General features: G+C 37.9%; 1 protein-coding gene across 1 annotated transcript; it reads right to left on the reverse strand.

Moving 5' to 3' along the window:
- Window positions 1-39: 39 nt before the first annotated feature.
- Window positions 40-26103, reverse strand: LOC127631462 (bleomycin hydrolase-like). Its single transcript, XM_052109576.1, has 12 exons — window positions 25958-26103; window positions 23734-23931; window positions 23431-23540; window positions 22982-23123; window positions 20538-20626; window positions 19510-19602; window positions 7908-8063; window positions 7646-7804; window positions 6456-6523; window positions 6252-6369; window positions 4071-4140; window positions 40-341 (listed from the first exon to the last, which is right to left on the reverse strand). Exons 1-12 carry the CDS (start codon window positions 25965-25967, stop codon window positions 193-195), a joined length of 1362 nt encoding a protein of 453 aa, XP_051965536.1. The 5' UTR covers window positions 25968-26103; the 3' UTR covers window positions 40-192.
- Window positions 26104-26227: the final 124 nt, after the last annotated feature.

The raw sequence follows: 26227 nt of genomic DNA on the forward strand, positions 1-26227 counted from the left end.
TGAAATGACTAAACACACAGAATCCAGTGATAAAAAAATGAGACATAAAAACTTTATTAATATTTTTCTTTTTATGTAAAACAGGTTTTGTGGGAGATTATGGGAGGGGTAAAACCAGTTGAGGTGAAGTCAAGGAGACCAGGCTGAGATTGGATTGGCTCTGCACATCCTTGGCTTCCATCGCTTCTATGGCTACGCCAGAGCTCCCATGGGGTCCCAGGCCGGGAGGACAATGGGGTCTTGCTGCATGACCTCCAGCACTTCAGGAGAGAGGAAACTCTTATCCACCACCACCTCATACACGTACTCAGAGAACCACTCGTCTGTCATGATCAGATATCCTGCAGGAAGAGGCAGAGATGAGACGAGGAGAAGAGGCAGAGATAGACAGCTAAAATGAGAGATGAGCAAAAATGAGATAGCGGAATGGAGGGTTTGAACACTATCATGTCACTGCTAGGGGTTTAAATTTGCAGTACAGGATCAAGCAAGAGCTCTTTTGAGACCTTGTCTATTCATTATCTTTACTAAACTCTCTGTAAACACATTTTCATGGGTTGCCAATGCAGCCAGATGCCGTATAAGGGTTTAAAGAGGTGACTGTGGCATCATGTGTAAATAGCTCTGTTCTACAACCTAGAGAGCTGCCTACCTAGACTGCATTTTATGGCATCATAGGTGTGGTTCTGACACAGAGGCGGTTTCAAAACCTAGTATGCATATAAGTGTCCAAAAAAAAACATTGAATGTACACACATTAGCTAAGACTCTAGAGGCTGATAATTTTTTTTCCAATTAAATTTGACCCAAAACGTTATCAAGGAATGTTTTCTTTTTTCATACACCAACTCGTCGACATCACTTTGTTAATTCTTGAAGAAGTGCAAAAACCTTTGCAACTTTTGTCTGTATAGTGATTAATGTAGATTCACTGTTTTCAACTGCCACCTACATTCACCGAATCGATACGTTCTGTGTGTAATACCTGTGCAGTGTTCTACCCGCAACAAAGCATGGAGCTTCCCGTTCAGTGGATCAAGACTTGAAACGTCACTTGGACTCAGTGTCTGAAACTTGTGCTCAAACCAAAAAGATTTTCCTTACACAAATACACAACATACTTTTACATTCATTTAGGGTGTGCCGGGGGATTTGTCTCCAACAATGCATTCTGATAAACTGAGTTCCTCTACTAATCGCAACCACTTCGGCAGATCATTAAGAAAGCAAAAAAGTTCGACATGGTTCACCCTGCTAAAAGCAGGAAGTGGATGAGGATAAGGTTTTTCACTTTTAAACCATGTCCGGCTGACAAAGATCAATTAAAACCGGGCCAATGAGCTGAAAAAACATCCTGTGAAACAGAGCAGAACATACAAACCAGTAGAGCATTTTCAACAAAGGATATCTGAATTTCCTAATGACGCATCAATACCTCAGCTCAATGCTTTGGTTATTAAAGTGTGGTATTTCAAAATACAGAGTGCATGGAATGTCCTCAGGGTCTCCTACACCTTTTGACAAATCAATTTCTATATTTTTTACAATCATTTGTGATTTTTGGATCCAATGGAACGTTCAATAAAAGTTCAAGGAAGTGTTGAAGTGACACAATTTGGACAAGTACATAATCTCATTCCATTTTCTTAATTTTAACACAAATTGTAGTGTTGAAAGTGTCTCAATTTCTGCTAAAAAACATCACGCATTTACACTGTTACAAGACCTAAAAGCAGACTTTGAGTTCATAATAAAAATCATCCGTTTTTGAGAGGCAAATTCCATCTGAGAGCATATTTATATCTCCATTCATCACTCCACTTTTACGGTCATAAAATTTACAAGCTTCAGCGGCCACCAGTGATCCATTTACTGCATATAAATATTCTGTCAAAATCAGTTACAAAATTACCACTCCAACCTGTTGTTTGTGGCACAATATTTAAAGAGGAAAAATAGGCAGGAATGAGATATAAATAAATCACTCTTGGAAGCCTGAAGCCTTTCAACCTACCCCCCTGAGAATATCTCATTACTGCCTAATCTCCAGGGGGAAATGACTGTTATGACCAATTTTATAGCCATTAACCCTTTAAACCTAAAAAAAAAAAAAAAAACATTATATATATAATAGAATAATAATTTTCTCCCCTACACTGATGACTTTGCTCTCCCTCCTCTTCTTACTGTCAAATAAATATTCATCACAACCCACAAAAAAGCCACTATTCATTTACGACTGTGATTTGAAAACATACATGGTTGTGACTAGTTATGATTTATTTATTTTTTATTACACACGCTGCTGTTTTTACAGTGATGGAAGACGTTTTTTAGAATATTCAGAAGATTGTAAATACGATTTTAGAAGATTAATTGCAAAAAGTTTAATTTCTGTGCCATATGCACAAATGCATATTACAAAAAGAACTAGAAGATGATGTACTATACTGTAGTGATTGCCTGTGCAATTTGTCACCACAATGTTAGGGTTGCTGCGTGGTTGCTGAAGTGTTCAGAGTGGTTGTTAGCATGTTGCTGCATGGTTGCTATGATGTTCTGGGAGGTTGCTAGTAGAAATGACACAAAATATCAATATTGATTGTTGTTCGGCAAGTTTTTTCTCGTTAAGATTTAAAGGCATCGATATTTATTAAAATAACCCGACATTTAAATTAGAAGCCTATTTTGAGTGATTTTCCATTCATTGTCAGTTGGCCTCCTGTTTAAGGTAGTCTGGTGTAATAGCTTTGGGAGACCACAAGGGGTGATGCAGGTCATGGGTCTAACAAGGCAAAGGTACTGTATCACCCACAGGACATGTTGATGCGGTGAAGGTGGCAGTCGAGAGTTTTGAATCTAGTCACCAAACACACAACATTTACAAAGGTTTTTGTACTTCTTCATGAATGAACAATGGGATGTTGATGAGTTTGCAGGTTAGTGTATGAAAGTAGTGTAACTGCGCAAACTGAACGATTAGAAATGGAGACAGTTATTATGCAAAATTTCCAGTTTGTACTCTCACACAGTATGCCTTGAATTGGTTTCATTCAAACTGTTAAAACCACTAAAAGACATTCTTGTAACTGAAAAAACATGGTGTAAACTATATGAAAGATACATATATACAATATATCATCCAGTGATGGCTAGAGTAAATAATCAATTTGAGCAGCCTCCGGAGTCATAGCTAGGCTCTGTCGAAAGACGCTGCCCGGTGTACAACCCCTTTTAAAGTGATAGATCACCCACAAATTTTAATTCTCTCATGATTTACTCAACCTTCTGGCATCCCAGATGTGTCTGAAGGCAAGTTACGCACAAAGTTTTATAGGGTTAGTGGTTTGTTCAAAGTATGTGCAATAATAAGTAATGCTTGCCTTAGCAAACAGCCAGAAGTAGACATGTCAGACCTCTCAAACAGAGTGCTTTGAAAGTGCCAGTGTTTACACTCTTTGAAGAAGTCAACCTAAAAATGGCTTATTTAGATTTGCTTTTGCACATTAAAATGGGATAGAAGTATTTTAAAAATGGAAAAATTACACTTTCACCTTTATGGAAAACTTTGAATTTTAAACACAGATAAAGCAATCTGCAAGTAAACGTTTCTACAAAGAACGAGCAGGTCAAAAATACCTTTATAAGCTGCAGAGGAATGCATGTGTAAGGAAGTGGAAAGCTAAATCCTGTGCGTGTGTGTGTGTATACACACTTTCTCTCTCAGGCAGCCAAAGCTAATTAAACAGCCCCTCAAATGTAACGTCATTGGGTGAGTTTGGACATGAGGACCAGCTGTGAGCTGAACTACAGATGTGCCGGTCCGAGTAGCACATGCTGCATCTTTGCCCTAAGCCTCTGAATCTAAAAAGGCCCAGCACAGACCTGTGCTATATCAAATATCCAACTCCCTGTCTTCTCGATTATGAGTTAATTATTTAGTCATTGGAAAGTGGAGCAAGAAGCTACCAGAGGTAATCCTGCTGCAAATCGAATTATTCATTGTGAAAAGCCAAATATCTGTGAATTGTGAAGCATGTGTGAGAGGCAGACTGGTGGTGACCCCTCACCTTTATTCCCACGGTCGTCTCCCCACGAGTTCTCCACACGCCACTTCTCGTAGCATTCCTCCTTCCCATTCTGAAAAATACAAAGGTTAAGAAAAAGAATGAGAAACATTAATAATAAGCACATTCACCCTGACACAGTTATGAGAGACCATGCTAAGCGATGCCCCCTCTTTCAAAACCAAACAAAGAAATATCTTAAAAGATGTCTTTTCAAATAAGATCACCAAGGATATCTAAACTCTATCTGGGGTGTCGTATTTCCATTTCAGCTGTACAACCATAGAATAAAAATTAAAATAAGATGACAGACCGACCGACCAGCCAATATAGATTTGGACACTTGACTGAATTCGTTTTTCTTAAAATCTTGAAAATCGAATGGCTTGTACTTAAATGCTTGAAATTAATTTTGTAGACAAAATAACATTTGGGTATACATATGAATTTTGGGTATACATGTGAATTTCTTAAAAAAAAAAAAAAAGAATTTGACTTTTTTTTTTTAAAAGGATGAGTTGGACCAAATAGTGCAGGAGTATATCCAGACATTTGACTGGTAGTGTGTGTATTATATGCAAAAGTTTATAATTATTTAATGGCAAAAATGATTAAAGAAATGCAAACTTGAACAAGACACTTAACTGCAAGTTGCTCTAGGGTTATTGTTGTAATAATTGAATATTTTAATAACAAAATAAACTGACCCCCAAAGAAACCATTGCTTTGGATATACTGTAAGTGTCTGCTTAATCACTGCTTACTTAAATGAATAGCACTTCAAAAGTGTTTATATTTCAAAGTTTTTAAAGCTCCCACTGCTCTTTCTTCCATACAAACAAGGGCTTTTTTTCCCCACTGATTAATAAGACTGGCCAAAGAGGCCCTTTGCTTTACAGCACATGTATACTCTGGTTGGCCAGCGGTATGCCCCAGAAGAGAGCAATATAAGACAAGAGAATAAATCTGGACACAGATGTGGTCATTTTGGTGAGAAATAGTAGACAGTAATCTCAAAAACTGTTACTAATTAAAACAGGGTGAATATCTGTAAAAAAAAAAACTCTAACCCGGTCAAACTAACTGTAAGAGCCCTTAATGAGCAGGCAGGGTAATGACCTATGAAGTCACGAGAATTCCAATGGGCAATTTCAGTATACTGGCCTTTAAATATTTTGAAGCTCGCACAAGTTTCTGTACTAATCTAAGCATGTTCAGGATCTTGTCTGCTGACCGAGATGTTTTCAGACCAGTGGTTCAATAAGAGTTTTAATAGTTCTTCCAACATTCTCACTGGCCAAGTAGTCACAATATAAAATAGCTATTTTATGCAACATATTTTTATGTGTAAACAATTGACACTTTTCATTAAACAGATTTATTTGTATTTTAATAAAGAACTATGATGGTTATAAATTCATAAACCACTTTTGCTGGAAAACCATCACATTCGGTGGCCCTTGACCCTATCTGTTCCAGGGGCGCTGTTTCATGGCTGACCCTGCGCTCTGACCCCAGCTTTCAACGTGCACTCAGTTGGGTGCCGTTTCTCCCCTTCACGAGACTCACAGACGTGGCGCTGACACACATTTTTGTTGTTTGTTTATGATACACTTCCTTATTATTTGAACTTTAATAAAGGATGCATTAAAGATATAATGCCAGGTTGTTTGCTTTTTAGATGCTCTGACATGCAGGTTTTGCTTAAGTGGAATGCCAGATCCGGCTCTGCTTTATTTCACGATGACAGTGCTTCTATATTTCCTTATTTTGCATTTTCCATTATAATTCAGATATATTTTGTGATCTACATCACCTGAAGCTGTTTGGAAAGTTTAGAGTGCATCTGGACATGTGTTTTCTTCATCTCCTCAGTCACTCTCTCGCATCATCATTTGAGTTTCATATGATCTCATGTGACGTTGTTGATTATGTCGACAAATCGTTTCAGCCCTACTAGAGAATGTTCCCTTGGTGACATATTTTTAAATCAGCTAAAATTTGCAACAGTAATGTTCAAAAAAACTAAATTTAAATCACAATGAAAGCAAATGTTTATGTATGCAAGACAATGCAGCACTAACAGTTGCGTCAACTGGGCCGGAAGTCTCTCACAAAGCTAATGTGTACTGTGTTTCTGAGAGCGTGTACTGTGTTTCTGAGAGTGTGCCTTGCTCTCAATACCTTGTCAGTGACAGCAGTCAGGATCATAGCGTGGGTCATCAGGGAGTCTCCGTAGATCAGCCTCTCTGCCTTAGACAAGTTCTTTACCGAGATGCCAAACACCAGCTCATGGTTAAACCTACATGTATATACAGAGAAAACTTGGTATTATGTATGCATATATACATTTCTCATCATATAACTGAAGCAAGCAGCAATACTCACACATTCATGTCATTGATGCCCAGTTTGCCATGGAAATGCTTGCCTACATCACAGCCAAACCACACAGCCTGAAACCAGAAATGAGAGACACTAATTAATACAAATATGCCAAACTCCACTTTGAGAAGAACAACTGACGTAACCAACATAATGTTATTCTACAAACTTTGTTAAAGTATTTTTTCAAAATCCCAAACCAAAACCAATATATCTAACACAAACTCCTGGAGCTTGTGCTGTACTATTGTACTGCATTGCCATTGATCCATATTTTTATTTTTTAGTTGACGTCTTTTAGAAGTTTTTCAATTGTTTGAGTACCAAACAATACATTTAGGTGTACAAACTTTTCCAGAAAATGTTACATTTGTTTCATGTATTTTGTTTCTTCATATCTGACTAGTAAATATGCTTTCACTCAAATGCTAATGGAATAAGTTGGGTCAGGATGAAGGAAGTTCAGTTGGCAACAGGGACTAGCCAGCTTTACAATTTTTTTGCAGCAGTGGTTGAAAGATGAATTTAATGACAACATTTCTATGAGGACTGTGATAGCTTTTAAGTAACAAAAGGTTGAAGATATTTATCTTATATATTTGTTGAATATATTTATCTTTCTGTGGCTGTGATTATGTTTATACAGTACTGTGCAAGATTTTTAGGCATTTGTAAAAAAAAAAACATTTGAAAAGTGAGAATGTTTTTAGAAATTATGCCCTGAATAACGTCAAACAAATTTCAGTAAACATAAAAAAAATATATATATTTAGTGTGATAAACCTATGCATTAAAAACAGCAGTAATTCTCCTAGGTACACTTGCGCACAGTTTTTCAAAGTTGTTGTCAGATAGGTTGTTCCAAGCATCTTTGAGATATTGACATGGTCCTTCTAAGTATTTAGGCTGTCTCAGTTGCTTCTGTCTCTCCATGTAATCCCAGACTGACTCAGTGATATTGAGATCTGGGCTCTGTGGAGGCCATACCATCTGTTGTATGACTCCTTGCTCTACTTTTATTTGCATAAGGAATATTTGGAAATGTAAAATTGATATTTCCTTGACATACAAAGGCAGAAGGTATAAAATAACCATCTTAAGACAAATGTTTTTGTGAAACATCTAATATGCCTAACATTGGCTTAAGACCAACTAGTCTACTACTACTTGTTCAGACAACTAGTTGGGTTCACCTCTCCATTCTTAATGGAATCTGCAGCAGCTTTCTTTAGCAGCTCGATGGGCTGGTTGTTGTAAAGCGTCTTTTGGCCGGCCACCATGTTACCCAGAAACTCCACGGTGTACAATTTCCCATAGGGGTTCTGGGGTCGAGGGTCATTAACGAGGCAGACCTGAATAGAGATGTTACGCAACCTGTGAGTGAGGGCTACAACTGATGGATGTGGAATGATAACAACTGACAGATGATGTTGAGGTAGTTGGTTCTACTCATACCTTGTCCTGGAGATTGTAGAGGGGCTTGACGTGCTTTTTGTAGAACTCCAGTGGTGTTAGAGGCTCCATGCAGTGGAAGTTCTTTTCCTTGTCCCGGTATTCCCAACAAATGGTGTCTGGAGGACTGCCCAGACACACACTGGCCACTCGAAACACCTGAACACATAAAAAAAAAGAAAAGACAATAAGAAACCCAAACACAAGTACATAATGACATTTTTGAAGACAATACGAGTGGTGCTTTCCCATGCAAAATTTGCCACCACAATTCTAAGGTAATCTGAGAGGTCATGAAAATGTAACCTAGATAGTTTAAATGTGTCCTAGGCCACTAGGATATTCTGGTGCCTCGATATGGCTTGGGACTTCCTTCAATGTGATTGGATCTATGGGAGTTTTCACTATTTTTCATCCAACAGGTGAAAATCGTAAGCAAGATTACCTAGTATACCTCAACAAGTTCATTATATTGCCCTTAAGAAAAATGGTGCAGGATGAGATATGTGCCTAAATGTAATACTTATTACTTGGAGCAATAGTAATAGTGACATGCATAGTGGAAGGTCGTAAACTTCTTCTAAACAGGCACCCAAGCAGAATACAATTTTTTAAACATGGTTGATTAAAGTTTGCATTAGGTTTCAAATAATGATATCTCAAATGAGAGCTGGGACAAGCCAAGCACATAAGAGAAAGCCCAGGCTTTGACAGGTTGTAGCTGAGATAAGCACTAAGAACACATAGAACACCGTGTCTGAAGCTTCCAATGTTTGACTGGGCCATTTCAATATTCTGAACTCAAACTGTTTTTAAGTTTTCAGAACTTAGCCTTTGTTACCCCGATAGAGCAATCTCAGGCATTTCCTTCCCTCTCCTGACCATGGCCTCAGCTTTACATTTTGAAACGTGGATTTCTCGTAGCCAAGATTAACTTGACCTTGATAATACAGGTTTCTTTCTACTTCTCACAAACACGCACAGGCAGGAAGGGCAAAAACTGAACAGATAAGATGTTTTGGTCCTTTTCCTTTTGGCATGCACAAGTAAATGGATCAACAAAGAAGTGCACCACACACACTGACTTTTACAGAGATTTCTGGTTGACTACATTTTCAACTGTCTGTCTGTAAAGTCCCAAGCAAATGAAATCTCATATGGTGAATAAAGATACATGAAATTATTTTTGGCTTCTGAAGCTCTATAAAGGAATAGTTCCCACACAAGTGAAAATTCTGTCATCATATACCAAACTAGCATGAATTTCTTACATGTAACACAAAAGAGGTAGTGCTTTACACACTTTAAACATTAACATTAATTGTTAACATTAGTCAATGCATTAGGTTTCATGAACTAACAAATGTAAAATATATCTTTATAGTATTTATTTATCTTGGCTAATGTTCATTTATAAAAATACAATTGTTCATTGTTAGTTACTGTTAGTTCATAATGCATTAACTAATGCTAACTAACACAACTTTTAATTTTAAAAATGCAATTAATATTAACCAATATTAATAAATGCTGTAAAAGCATTGTTCACTGTTAGTTCATGTTAAATGTAGTGAACCAAAGTTAACAAATGGAACCTTAATTGGAAGTGTTACTAGGAAATATTTTGCAGGATGTCAGAACTTATTTTTTCACTTACACCAAAAGTAATAGGTCATTTATACTGTCAAGTTCCAAAGAGGATATACAATACACTTAAAAAAGCACAAATACACCCCAATTTCAAAATAGTTCGAACAGTGTGCAAAATGCAAATATAAACAAGTGATTTGTAAATGATATTCACCCTGTGCTATATTGAAACCACTACAACAATACATTTGTTATGTTTAACCTTGCAAATTTAATTGTGTTTATTTTATTTTTGATGCACTCATTTCAGATCACATGATTTCAACACTCTCCAAAAAAGTAAGGACAGGACAGACAAGTGTTTACCTGTGTAACATTATAATTTCTTCATATAACACTTAAGCATTTGGGCACTGAAAACACAAGTTTGTTATGTTTAACTTGTGGAATTTACTCCCATTCATTCATTACGCAGTTCTTCAGCAGCGCAGTTCTACATTGCATTATTTTGTGCTTCACAATGCACCACACATTCTCAATTGGAGACAATTCAGGACTGCAGGCGGGCCAATCTAGCACCTGCACCCACTTCTCATGCAGCCATGCACTTGTAATCCGGGCAGTATGTGGTTTGGTGTTGTCCTGCTGGAAAATGCAGGGATGTCCCTGGAAAAGACGGTGTCTGGATGGCAGCATATGTTGCTTCAAAATTTGTCCATATAGTTCTGCATTAGTGGTGCCCTTACAGATGTGCAATTACCAATGCCATGGGCACTGACACCCCCCCACAGCATGAAGACACTGACTTTTGTATAACAGCTTGTATGGTCCTTTTCGCCTTTCACCCGGAGAACACAGCAGCTGTTTTTTTCCAAAAAACTATTTGAAATTTGAACTCATAAGGTCAAAAAACTATTTCAGGTGAGACCGAGCCCACTGAAGCAGGTGGCATTTCTGCTTTGCATAGTTAAGCTTCAACTCTGTGGATACAGCGGTGAAAATGGTGTTGACTGACAAAGGTTTACAGAAGTATTCCCAAGCATTCATGATATTCATTACAGACACAAGACTGTTTTAAGACAGTGATGTCTGAGGGATCTGAGATCATGCACATTCAGAAGTGGTTTTCAGCCTTGCCGCACAGAGATTTGACCGGATTCCTTAATTCTTTGAACTATATTGTGCAATGTAGATGGTCAAATGCCCCTAATCCTTCCAATTTGTCTTGAGAACATTGTTCTCAAAACTCTAGATTATTTGCAGACACATCTGTTGGCAACTTGGTGAGCCTCAACCAATCCATGCTGTTAAAGTACTACGCTTTATTTGGAGGCAACTTATATACAGTATAACACGATTGCCTCACCCATTTAGCATCACTTATTTCACATCACCTTATTTCAACTCGTCTGCCCCTGTTTTTGCCCCGGTCTCAACTTTTTTAGAATGTGTTGCAGGCATCAATTAAAAAAAATAATTGGTGTTGATTACGTAAAACATTACCTTGTACAGTACTAAAAACAAGTACCTTTTCTTAATACCGCTTTTGTTTGAATACAAGACAAAGTACATTTACAAATCACAAATTTTTCTTTTTACTGGCATTGTTCATACCATGGAAACTTTTTTTGGGAATTGGGGTTGCAAAAAAAAAAGTGGTCAATTAAAAAAAAAGATGCTCTCTGTCACAAGATGCACATGTACCATTGAGGTTTGAGAGCATTGACATCAGATCTTGAGCAATGTATGCTGAGGCACCACATTTAAACGACAATGGCAAATGAGATTTGAGGTTGTTGAGAGTGTATGCGATTACTTTTAGAATGCTTTCGTCTTCTGAGTTTGACAGTATAAAATTACCATGATCTGCTTTCTTTTCTCAAAAGGCAACCCTCTTTCCTCATCTCTCTCTCTTTCCCAGATTTATCCCTGTAAGACCATTTCGCATTTCAGTTTATTTTCTCTGTCCAGTCTTCCCAGAGGATGAGTAAATAAAGTGGTGCCCAGCCCTTTTTCCTCCCTGTTGACCCAGCAGTGGACCCAGATGCTCCAATCGGCCAAACCACCTCTACATTGCATGCTTTCACATTCTCTCTCTTCCTTGGCAGGTTAGATAAATGCGCAGAACCGTCCAAACAACACGAACACCCTTTTTTTTTGCCTGTTGAAAAGTGCCGCTCGTTGAAACAATGGTCGAGGCTCACTGACGTCAGCACAGAACCAGCGAGTCAATATTGAAACACCTGTCTGTGGTTGGGTGGCCACATGGCAGCAGGAAAAGCTAAGAGGCTCAACCAGGGTGGAGCGGCTGGAGCACAGGCCGGGAAGATGAGCACGCCATGGCACAATGTATATCTTTGGCTTGAGAAAAACATAACATATCCTAAATCTCATCTGCTCTGTCTGTCCTGTCATTCCTTGACTCTGGATCATGCAGGATCTGTGAGTCGGGGTACGTTTGAACGTACCTTGATTAAAAAGATTAGGGTGTACCTTTGATCTGTTTGAATATCCTGACATTGATCATGTTGTTTGTGTGTCTGTGTAGGCCAGAGCTGATGGCTTAATGTACCACTGAAACTATCAGTATAACTGGATGCAAAATGTGGACAGTGGGTACTGGATCTAAAAAAAAGATAGTGCATGAAGATTTACTGCCTCGGACCTCCTGAACAGATAGGCACAAGCATTTGTAAGGATTCTGCAATTTTGGATATGATTCCTCTAAACAAATCCAAATCCTTAATAGTTCCATTAACGATTCTTAATATTTGGAAATAAGAAATACAAATTTTATTGCATTTACTACCCTCAGCAGTCTGTTGGCAAATAATTTGATCATTTCGGATTTCAGATCAGGGCAGACATATCAAATAAGAGACACATTTTATACAATTCTTGCAAAAAGGTGTATTTATACAGACTTTTTTAGGGACTTTTCAAATACATTTTAGTGGAATAAATGCAATCCAATAACTATTCCTACTGTAACTATACATTAAATTACAATTTCAAAACTAATATTCTGACATCCTACATACAAAATTAATGGTGGATTCAAAAACCTGTATATGCTGTGAGGGATGTCCAGGTCACCCAGGCACAGATCTAACCAATGCCACACATCACCTCTCATTTCAGAGGGTTGAGATACTGACCATACCTGGGATCACAAGCACTTGTTACTGGGTGAATAATATGCCCTCGTGTGGACACAGGGTGCTCCAGATGTGAATGTGGCGCATATGTGCAGTAATTGTTGCTATTGGTTTGTTGACGAGGTAATTCAGAACAAGAAGACACTGGCAGGCTGTTTCACGTCAAATTCATCCCTGTGCAGGCAATCACTCATGCAATTGGCTGGGCATACGAAGCCACAAAATGGCACCATTCCAGGACACATGTAGCCGTTTACACGCTCTTTACCATAAACATTGGTCTTTCTATAAGACTGACAAACATAATTACAGAGAGGCACTGATCCTAACATTTTTGTTGGTTTGTTTGCATCTGTTTTCCAACCATAGCTCTGCAAGAAAGTAAAGAGAATAACATGGTTCGACACAAAATGTCAATAATCCCTCTGGACCATTTGACTGCTCTTTGTTATGTGGACAATATGACATAAATGCATGCCAAAATATAATTTATAGCATGATCAGAGCTTGAGGGGCAGTGTAGACAAATGCTCTTGATTGATTAACTTGAACTTTTCCTGTAAATATGAAACACATGGGGTCTATATAGACACTAACAAATACAATCAACAAGGCAGTTTCAGTATATGACTCTGTCTTTGCAGTGCTGGCTTGGTCCCATTGCATTACACACAACAACAACACAGTGACTTGCCACAGAGCTAGGCCAAAACACAGTGCCGTCACCTCTAATATACATAAACATTACGTCTTCCAGCACGTGCAAACAAGTACATGTACATGCGTATGAAGCAGAGCATGGAAGATGTCCATAAAATGCAAAAATAAGGAATTGTTTCTAAACATTAAAGGGATCATTAGAAAATCAAATCTAAAATATTTCTTTCAGTTGAAATAAACAGGTCAAAGTAGAATAAAAACATTCTGAAACTTTCAGAACTTTCGACCCAGTCTGAAGTTCACTGATACTAAGCTGCAAAAACACCTCCAACCTTCTATGGACACATCGGAGAAAGAATTGCCATTAGCTAATACATTTTAGTTTTAACTCATAAGACTTTTGCCATGACATATATATATATATATATATATATATACATATATATGTGGCGGCCATGCATTTTAAGTCCAGGACTTCAGTGTGATTCATGCCATCAAGGAAACAGTTTCACAATGAATAAGACACCCTATGTCTTTGAGCATCATACATTGTCACAGCTAACTAGTAATAACAATTGACATTTTAAATACACATCCACGCACGAAAGCCAGAACTTGAAATGACACTTAATGCTCAAGCAAGCCTAATTTTAACTGCAGCTCTGTCTGCTGAACAGACATTCAAAAATCATAATTTTTCATATGAATCTACCAAGGAGGTCTATAATACCTGGAAAAATCTATCTAATAATATCTGCGATTTAAATTTTGCTTGCAAAAACTTTAGTTTCGTCAGGGTACATATATGCTGCGTTAAACTCAAGTTGGATGTGGGATATTCCTACTTGATATCTCCGACCATAAATGCATTCCATAATGTATGTATAATATATTATACATACATTATGGAATGCATTTATGGTCGGAGATATCAAGTAGAAATATCCCACATCCAACTTGATATATATATATTTATATATATGGGTTCATCCACCCATCCATCTTCTAGAGCAGGGGTGCCAATACGTCGATTGCGATCTACCAGTCGAACGCAAAGGCAATACTGGTAGATCGCACGAAATTTAAATGTGCATTCGTTAAATTTTAATAAAAAAAATATATATATATATATATATATATATATATATATATATATATATATATGTCTTTCCTTCTTTTTAGTTTCTGTCTGACTTGCACTTGACGAGTAAATTTTGACCAGGCAAGATTTTTGTTTATTCAGTTGCCATGAGAACTAGGTTCAGGGCATCTGAGAACATAGCGCGAAATTGCGAAGCTAGCAGTGTTTGAGACTAGCTACCAGCAGCTACTGTCTGATTCCATTCAGTACAAATCATCAGAATAAGGTAAATGCCCTGGCTATTGTAATCTATTGTGCTGTAGGTGTTAGTGTTAAAACTGAATGATATCAACATTGAACATTATTACATATATATATATTTTTTAATATTGAGTTGGCCATTTAAAAATAGATCATCATGCAAAAAAGTGTTGGCACCCCTGTTCTAGAGCCTATCCCAGCTGTCTCGGGCCTTATGACATAGGCCATAAAATATCGATATTGATCAGCATGGTATTTTCTCAATACGTATTACAGGCATTGATATATTAACATTAGCTGACATTTAAATTAGAAGAGTTAGAAGAACAAATTTGTGTGCTTTCCAATTCAATAACTCTATTTATATCTGAAAAAAAAAAGAAATGCAGATATAGATTGATAATCAAAGGAAAAATATTCTGATTATCAATGTATGAAAAAGACATTGATCCAAGATATATATATATATATATATATACACACGACTTCATGTGCTATAGTATGTGAGTGTATATTTTTTTCATAATTAATACTTCATTTTAATCACATTTCAGCTTTTTAAAAATGCTAAACTTAAAATGTGAAACATTTTGTTACATGTTTGTTGTTGCATAGTTTGTACTATTCACAAGTATTTTAAGTTTACATTAATGACAAGCTCTAAAATGGTATTAGCTCTTTAAGATGGTGGCAGTACAATGACCGGCTCACAGAAAAGTTGCGGTTGAGCACACATAGCGTGAGAAGAGTTGTGTAGTTTCTTTACTGCATCCATGCTATGTGCAAATATAAATATAGGGAGGAGAGCCCACGGCATGACGTACATCCCCCCCCCTTTCCCTGGGGGAGGGCGTGCCCTAAGCCCCGTCTGCCGGCAGGTCATCCCCGTCTACCTGGATGAGGGAGGGGACAAGTGGAGGGAAACAGAAATATAAAAAAATGGGGGGTACTTCCTGTAACAGTGTAGTACCCCCCAAAAAACACTGTAAAATTTAAACGAGAGGGAAAAGGCCAACGCGGATCGGCAGTGAGAGACAGAGAGAAAAAACACTTACTTGCCAGTTCTCCGATACGCCGTAGCTTGTTCCTCGGCCACTCCTCCACCCTCTAACGGATGACAGCCATGCCACTCCGGGCGGATCGGAGGCAGTCCTCCAGCCCCTGGCGGACGGAATGCCCTGCCGCGTTCTCGGAGAACAGAAGGGGTCTCCCCCGGCCGTGGCAGTGGTTCCCCCGCTCCAGGCGGTCGGCAGCGAGCCCCTCCCCACTCGCGGTCCCACCATGTTTCAGCAGCCGGTAGGAGACTCCTCCGCCCCTGGCAGCAGCCCTGACCGCTCCAGGCGGTCGATTAGGAGCCCCTTCTCCCCTCGCGGCTGCTCCGTTGGGGTGGATGATAGTGGCGAGAACTCTACTACGGCGTATCCCTCCTCCTTTCGGCACCAGTGTAAAGCAATACAAACATGTGTACAAACAATAGTACACAAGTATAAACACCATGCGACCATGCAGCCATTATACCGCTCAGGAAGGAGACGCATTCTGTCTCCTAGAGATGAACGTAGTTTGGTGTGAAAAGTGCAAATCAATCCCAGAACAACAGCAAAGGTCCTTGTGAAGATGCTGGAGGAAACAGGTATTCAAGTATCTATATGCCCTGACCACAATCTGATAGAAAATTTGTGGTCAGAACTGAAGAAACGTTATGCGAGCAAAGAGGCCTACAAACCTGACTCTGTTACACCAATTCTGTCTGGAGGAATGGGCCAAAATTCCAGCAACTTATTGTGAAAAGCTTGTGGAAGGCTCCCAAAACGTTTGATCCAAGTTAAACAATTTAAAGGCAATGCTACCAAATACTAACAAAGTGTACATAAACTTCAGACCCACTGGGAATGTGATGAAAGAAAGAAAAGCTGAAATAAATCATTCTCTCTACTACTATTCTGACATTTCACATTCTTAAACTAAAGTAGTGATCCTAACTGACCTAAGACGGAATGTTTTCTACGATTAAATGTCAGGAATTGTGAAAAATTGAGTTTAAATGTATTTGGCTAAGGTGTATGTATACTTCTGGCTTCAACTCTACATGGGGGAAAATTTCTCCCCAAAAAAGTAAAAAAAACACACATACATAATGAGGTACAGGGTTCATTGTAGTATGTAGGGCTGGATAAAAAAAATAAAGATTTTGATTAATTGCACATTTAATTTGACCGATCCCGTCTTTTACTTTCTAATTTAAAGTTTACATCAGTTTTGATTGTGTTAACTATTATTTCCATTAAATAGCAACTGAACTGCATAGTTTATGGCCTGCTGTTCATTTTTTTAATTTATATTTCCATAATGTTCCAAGTTAGAAGGTTCCCTGTATAATTTACAACTTTAGCTGAGAGAGAATTTATTTTATATGCATGCAAAATAGACATTAAAAACTGAAATGATCCCATATTAAAATCACAGTCGAATGAAAATGTATCAAAATCAGCATCGAGAGCTTACAATTTGGAATCTTATTAAATCATGAAACCTGTATTCATACCCAGCCCTTATATTACATATTACAATATCTAATAGAGATTTTGGAGCCACCAGCATAAATAAAGTAGGGTTTGTTGGTTTCATTTACGCATTTTTTTGGTTTTTAATTTGTACCATTTTACTGACAAGTCGAAATTAAAACTTATGAATAAAACTGATGGATATAGGCAGGGGATGGGATAGGGACCCAACACATGCTGGATTTGAACCCAAGTCCTTCACATGAGCACCACAGCCAAATGTTTCTGGAGCAACTAAACGTATATTGTTTGTTTCCTCTACACTGGACTAATTACACGAATAACACTACTTTTACTAAAAGCCTGTTGTCTATATGACTTCTCTGCATGTGATCCCAACTGTCCCAACCTCTGTAGCTTGCCACTTTGATTCAACTGAAACTCAGTGTTCCTCCATGCCTCCGATAAATACACAAACACGCATGAGTGCACATTCAAAACACTTCGCAATAACTCCTCTGTCACTGAAGTGTTACAGAAAACAAACCAACACAAGGTGGACAAACAAACATTCCGTCAAAAACAGAAAAACACTGAGCGTAAGCGAGCATCAGGAGAATGCGTTTCACAACAAGATAAACAGGGAAGTAGTTGGTACTCTGGGCTCTGCTTATCCTTGGAGAGGAGTGCACGGAACAAGCTTAGAGTGATATTAACCTAGACTTGTGCGCCTTGCGTCTCTTGCCTCAGCAGATGGTGGAGGTATAATAATATTGCCAGTGAGTATTGGGCGATAATGATCATGTTTGTGGAACATTCTGTCATCAACTCCTGGAGGCGCTTGCTCTTTCAATCTCGCTTTTTCTCTGTCACACACACACACACACACACACACACACGCACACACACACACACACACACACACACACACACACACACACACACACACACACACACACACACACACACACACACACACACACACACACACACACACACACACACGCGTGCAAACCAACGTGAATGTATAAAAGAGCCATTCAAATGCACATATGCAGACATTCATGAAACCAGGGGCACTTTTTGTATTTGCATTTTGGTTCACAGGTGGTTGATATTGTTATTGCTCTGCAGGCTGATAAATGACTGTTTCATTATTGATGTGCTTGATAAGGCACTAGTAATATTTAGAACACAATTATTACACAACACAATTGGAATATTTTAATTCTCACCCACAGACTGACATATTGTAGGTGAAAAGGTTTCTTTTACACTTTACGGGTCAGGACCTTCAGTTAATATTCATATCAAGCATCAGAATGGGGAAAAAGTTTCTCTCAGTGATTTCGGACAGGCTTGTTTGAACATTTCTGTAACTGCTGATCTACTGGGATTTTCACGCACAACAGTCTAGTGAGTTTACTCAGAATGATGCAAAAAAACGGCAGTGAGCGGCAGTTCTGCAGACGGAAATGCCTTGTTGATGAGAGAGGTCAGTGGAGAATGGCCAGACTGGTTCGAGCTGACAGAAAGTCTATGGTAACTCAGGTAACCACTCTGTACAATTGTAGTGAGCAAAATAGCATCTCAGAATGCACCTTGAGTTGAACCTTCAGGCAGATGGGCTACAACAGCAGAAGACCACGTCTTTATTAGGAGTATAGTGTTCCTATTAAAGAGCTTAGTGAGTGTAGTTCATTAGTATTACTACATAATTACCTATGTACATAGTAAATTTACAAAATACTAACATAAATAGTAAAATAAAATATGACCTTTTTTTTAATAACGATAAATTTACTACATATACTTTCTTCTATTTTATTTATTATATGTACTTTTTGATGCACAACCAGTCAAATGTTTAAATACAAACATGTGATTTTTGCTGGAGTGAGTTAAATCTATCTGGCTGAAGACCTGGTTTATCATACTTAAGTTAGCGTCAATTTTAAAAACAAAACTATGAAAAGAGATCATGCTTCCAGACTGTTTGTATATCCTGAATACACTGTTTCTAAACTTTACTGTATCTTTAAGGCTAATACTGCGGAGACAGTTTTTCAAAGCTGACAAATGCTGATATGAACAAGCAGTTGCAAATCCCAGTGTTACAAAAAATACCTTAACAATCCTAATACCAATTTATAATTTCTCTATTTATGGGAAATTTGCAAAAGTTGTAATTGAAGCTGCAGAAGTCTGTGAAAGATAACCTTGATTTTCAGGCAAGTTGTGGTCTCAAAAGCAGTATTATGGCACCACCATATGGCCAAAAAGAGGAGCTGCATTCAGTATGAAAACTTAAAGAGATGGTTAGGTAATTTAATCCCAACAAACACACTCACCTCCTCAATCATGGTGTCTATAGTTTCAGCCAGCTCCGCTTTAGTAGCCTCACTGGCCACCATGTTTCTCAGCCTTAGACAGTACTCTCTCAACTGAAACACAAACAAACAGCCACAACGTTATTTTATAACAGGGAAGGAAATATAATGCTACAGTATGCAAAATCATGGAAATCATGATTACAAATGACATTAAAGGTGAAGCATGCAATTTCAGTGGCACTGATAGCACCATACAAAATTGCAAAGATTTGTTTCTGTTTTAAATAGATTTCCTAAACAATTCATCAAAGTTTCAAAAGCACCATAGCATTTACACTTTTGTGTCAAATTAATGGTTTATTACAAATTGCAGGGAATGGAGGAAATATTTGGATTTTTAACAGTAATGACAATGAGGCTGTGAGGGACAGCCAAAGAGTCTCTTCAATGGGCTTAACTGCAGTTTAATGTGTTTTTGGACATTGAAAAAAATACCTTTCCAAGAATATTCTGTAGATAAAAAACTCCAGACAAAATGAGTTGGATCTAGCTGGGATCTAGAAGCTTTATACTGGCGTGCCAATGAAGAGATGGCAAGTCTATCCCTCACAGCCACATTTTAAATAAAAATCAAAGATGGTACAGCTGTGAATAAGGTCTACAGGCAAAATGTATCACATAACAAATGCATCATTTTTATCTACACCAAAACTCTGAACTGATGTGTAAATCCTTCAGCCTTTCATTCTTTTGAGGCAGAAACACTCTTTTTTTCAACCTTTACAGGCTCATTTTCACATATTCATTTTTGTTCTCTATTAAATGTCATGTGAACAGTCTGAAACTGCCATCTTCCTCATTTATTTACAAGATATGGGAAGAAACCTTGGTGAAATTCCCCTCTGCTCATTCCGTTCCTTGAGAATGCTTATGTGGTCACACACAGCCACTAAGTCCTCAAACAGTAAATGTCAAAATGAAAGCTAGAGGGGATGTACGGCACTCTAGACTAAGCTTTCCAGATTAGAGCATTGCTTCAAATGCACCTTGTGATTGAGGATATCATTCATTCTTCGGGAAGCCTCGGAGCTGTGAGACTCAGGAAAGGATTTCTTTGGGACGACACCATATTTTTCTGGAAAACATAAAATAGTTTATACATTTAGAATGTCCATCCATCCATCCATCGTCAACCGCTTATCCTGTGTACAGGGTCGCGGGGCATTTAGAATGTAAAGAAGTAAAAATCTAATTGAAAGACCCAATGGAATCAACTGATGAGCGCAGTTTTCTTTCTTGTATTTCCAATTTTTGATGGGAAATATCAAAGGGCATGTCCTTTTTTATTTAAATAGCCAAAAAGGCTTATTGATTCCTCTAATTCTTTTTCGTTTGAAATGTTTTAAATTATTTATCTTCTAAAGCATTCTACATCTGATATGTTTCATACATACTCACATTCAAATGGAGGGGGGGGGGCAGAGGTGGAACTGCACATACAGCCCTAATACTAGCCACCACCCATAATTACAATGAAGATGAAGCAGAAATCCACACATAAATACAAAAATTATTGAATTAGTGCTTTAAAGTTTAGTACATGGTTTCAAACATGTACATGAATGTGCTTTTGCTACAACTTTTGAGATGTTGATTCACAAATATAATTGTTCTGATCTGTTACCACACATTGATGGCATTTGTAATGCCAAAATTGCTGGAGTAAGAACATTTGAAGTCTTTTATTTCACTCAGAAACAGAAAAATAGCATATAAAACATGCATACAGAAAAAAGCCTTTCCATTCCTTATATTTTGATCCATTAAGCCTGTTTTTACTTTACATTTAAGCACAATTATGTCAAAATGGTACAAGCGTTTCAATACTCAGCATGTGACATCAAAGACCCCATTTACACCTGGTATTAAGATGTGTTTTTTTGGTGATCGGATCACATGTGGTCAGGTGAGACACATTTAAACCTGGTCACATAAAATCGTCTACTATGACCACTTGTGTTCGGATTTGGAGGAGAGGGACTCGTTTCATGAAGACACACATCAATCACTATGCTAGCGTGTTACTGCATGATATTAAAATGCAACAAAGTCAGGAAAGAAAAAGTCATATGCGTATTTGACCACCTACGGATGTGACCCCATTTAGACCTGTATTTAGCGCTGACCACATGTGATCCGATCACCAAAAACGCATCTTAATACCAGGTGGAAACAGGGTAAATTAAACAACAATTAGGTTACAGAAGTAATCCAAAAGTATCCCAAAAACAAATAATTTTAATATAAGAGGATAGGTTTAATCTAAATTTAATCTAAGAGATTAGGAAACAGACTACAAATTCAGTCATGTAATTTGTAATCAGTAGATTACAATTCAGAAGTAATCTACCCAGCACTGTGATTTGCTACATCCTCTTCACTTGTATAAGGTTGTATTAGGGAAAGGGACCTTCTCATTCTAGACAGCATTTCATTTGACATAAATCTATAGAGAAGAGGCGTTAATTAAAAGAATGCAATTTAACGGCCCCCCAAGTTGTTTTTTTTTTTAAAAACAAGCAAAAAAGTAGTTTTTTTTTGTAAAGATTGTACATTTTAAATGCATATATCTGTGTGGCGAGCAGGGTGTGGCCGAGCGGTAAGGATGGACCCCTGGGCCGAGCGGTAAGGATGGACACCTGGGATGGTCAGCCGGGAGAGATAAAGAGGAGCCAGAAACAGAGAGAGCAAGATGCACGGAGACGTGTATGTCGGTCGATGTCGTTTGTACTGCTGAAAAGAAAATCTATGTGTGTTTGTATATTGTGCTGAAAAGCAGTGTTTGTATTTATTTAAATGTTACGCTGAAAAGCAAACTTTTATGTTACACTGAAAAGTGACTCACGTTGCATTGTCACGTTGCATTCATGGAGAAGTATGCAAAAACATTTTCCTACTACCTTAAAGATATTAATTAATTAAGTGTCCTGAGATATTTCACCGGTCTCTGTGACAGCTGTAGACTTTGTAAACAGCAAATAAAAATGTGCCCTGATGCTTTTCACCTGTCAATCATTTTGCTCGTTCTCATAGTGTTGTATTTGATGTGGATCATTGAGGCTATGATTCATAATGTTTGTCAGTTGAGAGCTCTATTGTGCCACTGTTGAATTTGACAACCACAGTAACAAACAATCCTTTTTTTTGCTCTGTTTTGGTCTCAAAGTTATCTTTGGAGGGTGGGGGTTTAGAATGAGGGGGTGTGGCTAATTAAACAGCTCAGTCACGTGACAGCTTAATAAGGCTAAATTCATTATAGCACCATTAAATGTTACAGTTTATAATGCACCGTGTCATAAGTTTGAGGAGTAATTTATATGCCAAACAACTCGTAACCTTCAGATTGCTAAACTAAATGTATTTTCGACTGACACAAATACCACCCCCAAACAAATCTGAGAAGAGTTCAATGTAAAGGGGCTAAACTGACCAATAAGGTTAACCAGCATATCCCACTGTCCACCATCATTGGTAGGATTTGACAGGAGAAACTGGACCAATCTGCCATCTACAGATTCCTTTCGCTGAGCAGTCTCCACACAAGCATGCAGAAAGTAATAGCACCTCTCCACCTGAACAGAAAGATCGAGAGAGAAACAGAGAGGGAATGAGAGGATCAAGGGGTGTGTACTAAGGTGGAGGGGCAAAGAGGGTTCAATGACACACCAGTGGGCCAAAAACATTCTCCAACAATACATCTCCAACAAAAGAGGACTTTCAGCACATTTACCACTAAAACAATGAGAAAGAGCAACCAACAGACTGCAAAATCAACACACAGCAGAGTTTACGGTATGCTTAGAACAAATAAATATGTTGAATTCTCAAGAGCCTGACATTTCTGATGATGAAAACAGTAAAGTAATAACGCTGACTTACCTTATCCCAGAAAAAAAGATAAGACTGACTGAATTCAAATTCTTCAATGTTAAACTTCTTCATAAATGGAAGACGCATGACATTGAGGCATGAGAAGATCCAACATCTCCCTGAAAAAACAAACAGTGCAGTTCAAACTGTAATTGCACGTATTTCAGCTACATTATGGTATCTTGTGATGGGGTTTAAAGGAACTTTTTAGCAAACTCTTTAGCGAAGACTGGTTATCGGTGCCATTGTAGATAAACCATACGTGAATAAATACTGTGTTTGAGTGTACAGTTTTTTCTGGGGCATAGGTACCTGAGTTTTTCTGGTTGGTGACAGGCTTGCCCTCTGTGGGGATACTGTGTTGGAAGATGTGCACTGTGTCCTGAACTGTCTGCCGGTGCAAGCACACCTCTAATGGATCAATGCAGGTCGAGACGTTCTGGGCCAGCAGATATCGAGGTTCGGAGCGGAAGCGCTTCACAAAAGCAGATGCTTTCTCCTGACTCAGGCCTGGAAACAGCAAAAGGACACAAACACAAAACAAGAGGACTTCATTTCTAAATTCATAGATCTGCACCTCTGTGTTATTTAGTGCACTTCAACCATCAATGGTACATGGTCAAGCAGCGTTCCATGGGTGATATTTAGTATAACGTCACTGGAATGCTTCACTATTTGTATCCCTCTACTTATATGTTTTTGCTGCTTTCCAAATAGTGGTGATTACTTAATTTTTATTTCATTCACAAACTCTTTCTGCAGACAACATCTTTAGACCAGCAGGTGGTGGCAAACAATTGTTTTACATTAATCTCAACTCTGTAGGTTCATACAACACAAGTTAACAGGGTCCAAAACTTTGAAGTTCATAAAAGCACATAAAGGCAGCATAAAAGCAATCCATATGCCTAAAGTGGTTAAATCTATAGGCTATCTTCAGAAGCGATATGTTATATAAGCAATATTCAAGTTCTCTTTTACTATAAATCTCCACTTTCAAACAGCCCTTCTAAGTGCTTTTCTATCCTAAGAGCAGTTCTTCTTTTGTTTTTGGCGATTTGGACCCTGTTGACTTGCACTGTATTGATCAACAGAGCTGAGATATTCTTCATTATCTTCATTTGTGTTCCACAGAAGAAAGTCATACACATCAAGGATGACATAAGACGTAGTAAATAGCTGAAATATTCCTTTAAGAGCGAATCACTAAATCACTGACTTAAAGATGAAGTGTGTAAATTCACTAGTGCCACCGAAGGAGAATTTCAAAGATAAACGCTTGTTTTCATACAACTTTCTGAATGTGCCCCCGTCTTCTGTTGATCACGCAAACAGATAGTCCAGCCCCCAATTCACTCCATTTCTGTATGGACAGGCCGCTCAAAATATATTGGAATATTTATAGAGCCACAGAGATACAGTGTGTACAGATTTCAAGAAAATTAACCAACAAACTGCTTACTTACAGTTGTCTGCAATATCAAGTGGTGATAAAAGAAAGTATTTTAACAAAGAAAAAGTTGCACACTTCAGCTTTAACTGATTCAATGAACAACACAGTTATTCACAGACAAAGCAATACGAGATACGATAATGATTCGTTCACCTTAAAGATTAGTTCAAAACGCAGATTAATTTACAAATGAAACACTAGAAGGAAACCAGAGTATGAGAGGATAGCAGAAAGTGAGCTGTGCTTAGGCTTCTTTTAGAACTATTTTTGCTAGCTGAGAAGAAACACAAGTTATTCAAAATTGTTGTACAAAAGCAATATCACACGTGTTGTTGGTCTGAATATCAGCACAGCTGTGATCTGGCCACAACAGAACTCTTCCTTGTGTAACATTTTGCTTAAAAATTTATGTATCTGTTTTTCTTAAGCATGAATCAAACTGTTCTACAGCGGTGCCATAGCAAGAGGCAGACTGACAGGGTGACTTTAGATAACCACTTATGAAAGTGGTTGTAACTACAAATTCCTTCATTGGTCCTGATGAGCCATTTAAATTTAACAGAAAGTGAGACATATAACCAGCACAAACAAATGAACAACAGTTAATCATTGTAAACGTAGTGCTCTGTATTCCTGGCTTAAAGTCCCAAGAATAATTTGCCAATTTCAAAAGTCCTAAACAGAAGATTGTCAAACTGTCATGATTGTTTAGTTGAAACATTGTTTTAAACACAAATGAAGTAAGTGACAGTCACTCTGCCGTCAGTTTGACTCCATTAATTGTTTCTGGATTTCACTGATTTAGAACCGGCGTTTAGCTTGTTTTTTAATTTCTAAACATTTTTTTCTTTTAAACGATTACAGTCAGTCACTAAGTATAGTTTATTAAAAGTGTCCGTCCTGTACTTTTAATTTATTATAAGAGATCAAGAGTTCAATGTCGAACTCACACCTTTGCTTAGTCACTTTCAGCACTAGTAAACAGCTCGGGCTAGTTAGCCACTCATGCTACTACTTTCATGTCAATCTGAGCCATTAACCCTCACCGATGAGCTGCAAAAGACAATATTTACACATACGCACCAGTGTCCATGTTTGCAGGTAAGGAGTGGTGGAGTCTGATTTGTGGGTATTTGTTTATTTCATTCGCCGACAACCAGTCAGTCTGTGCGGAGTTCCGGAAACAGGAAATCCACTAAAATCGCATATCTCTCTGCACTGGTTGCCATATCTTGTTTCTGAGGGCTTTATGTCAGCGGAGGATACAAAAAGATTAAACGAGTGATCTACAAGTAGGGTCTTGTCTTGAAACAGAGGCGTTTTTATTTATTTATTTTATACATATTTAATTGA

The sequence above is a fragment of the Xyrauchen texanus genome, chromosome 38, assembly GCF_025860055.1.
Source record: "Xyrauchen texanus isolate HMW12.3.18 chromosome 38, RBS_HiC_50CHRs, whole genome shotgun sequence".
Classification (NCBI taxonomy): domain Eukaryota; kingdom Metazoa; phylum Chordata; class Actinopteri; order Cypriniformes; family Catostomidae; genus Xyrauchen; species Xyrauchen texanus.

What these genes read in the sequence shown, in the direction of transcription:
- LOC127631462 (XM_052109576.1), bottom strand. An exon ending in ATCTTTTTTTCTGGGATAAG is followed by an intron (nt 23,124 to 23,430) that starts GTAAGTCAGCGT and finishes CTTTCTGTTCAG; the next exon opens with GTGGAGAGGTGCTATTACTT. An exon ending in TGACTGCTGTCACTGACAAG is followed by an intron (nt 4,141 to 6,251) that starts GTATTGAGAGCA and finishes TGTATTTTTCAG; the next exon opens with AATGGGAAGGAGGAATGCTA.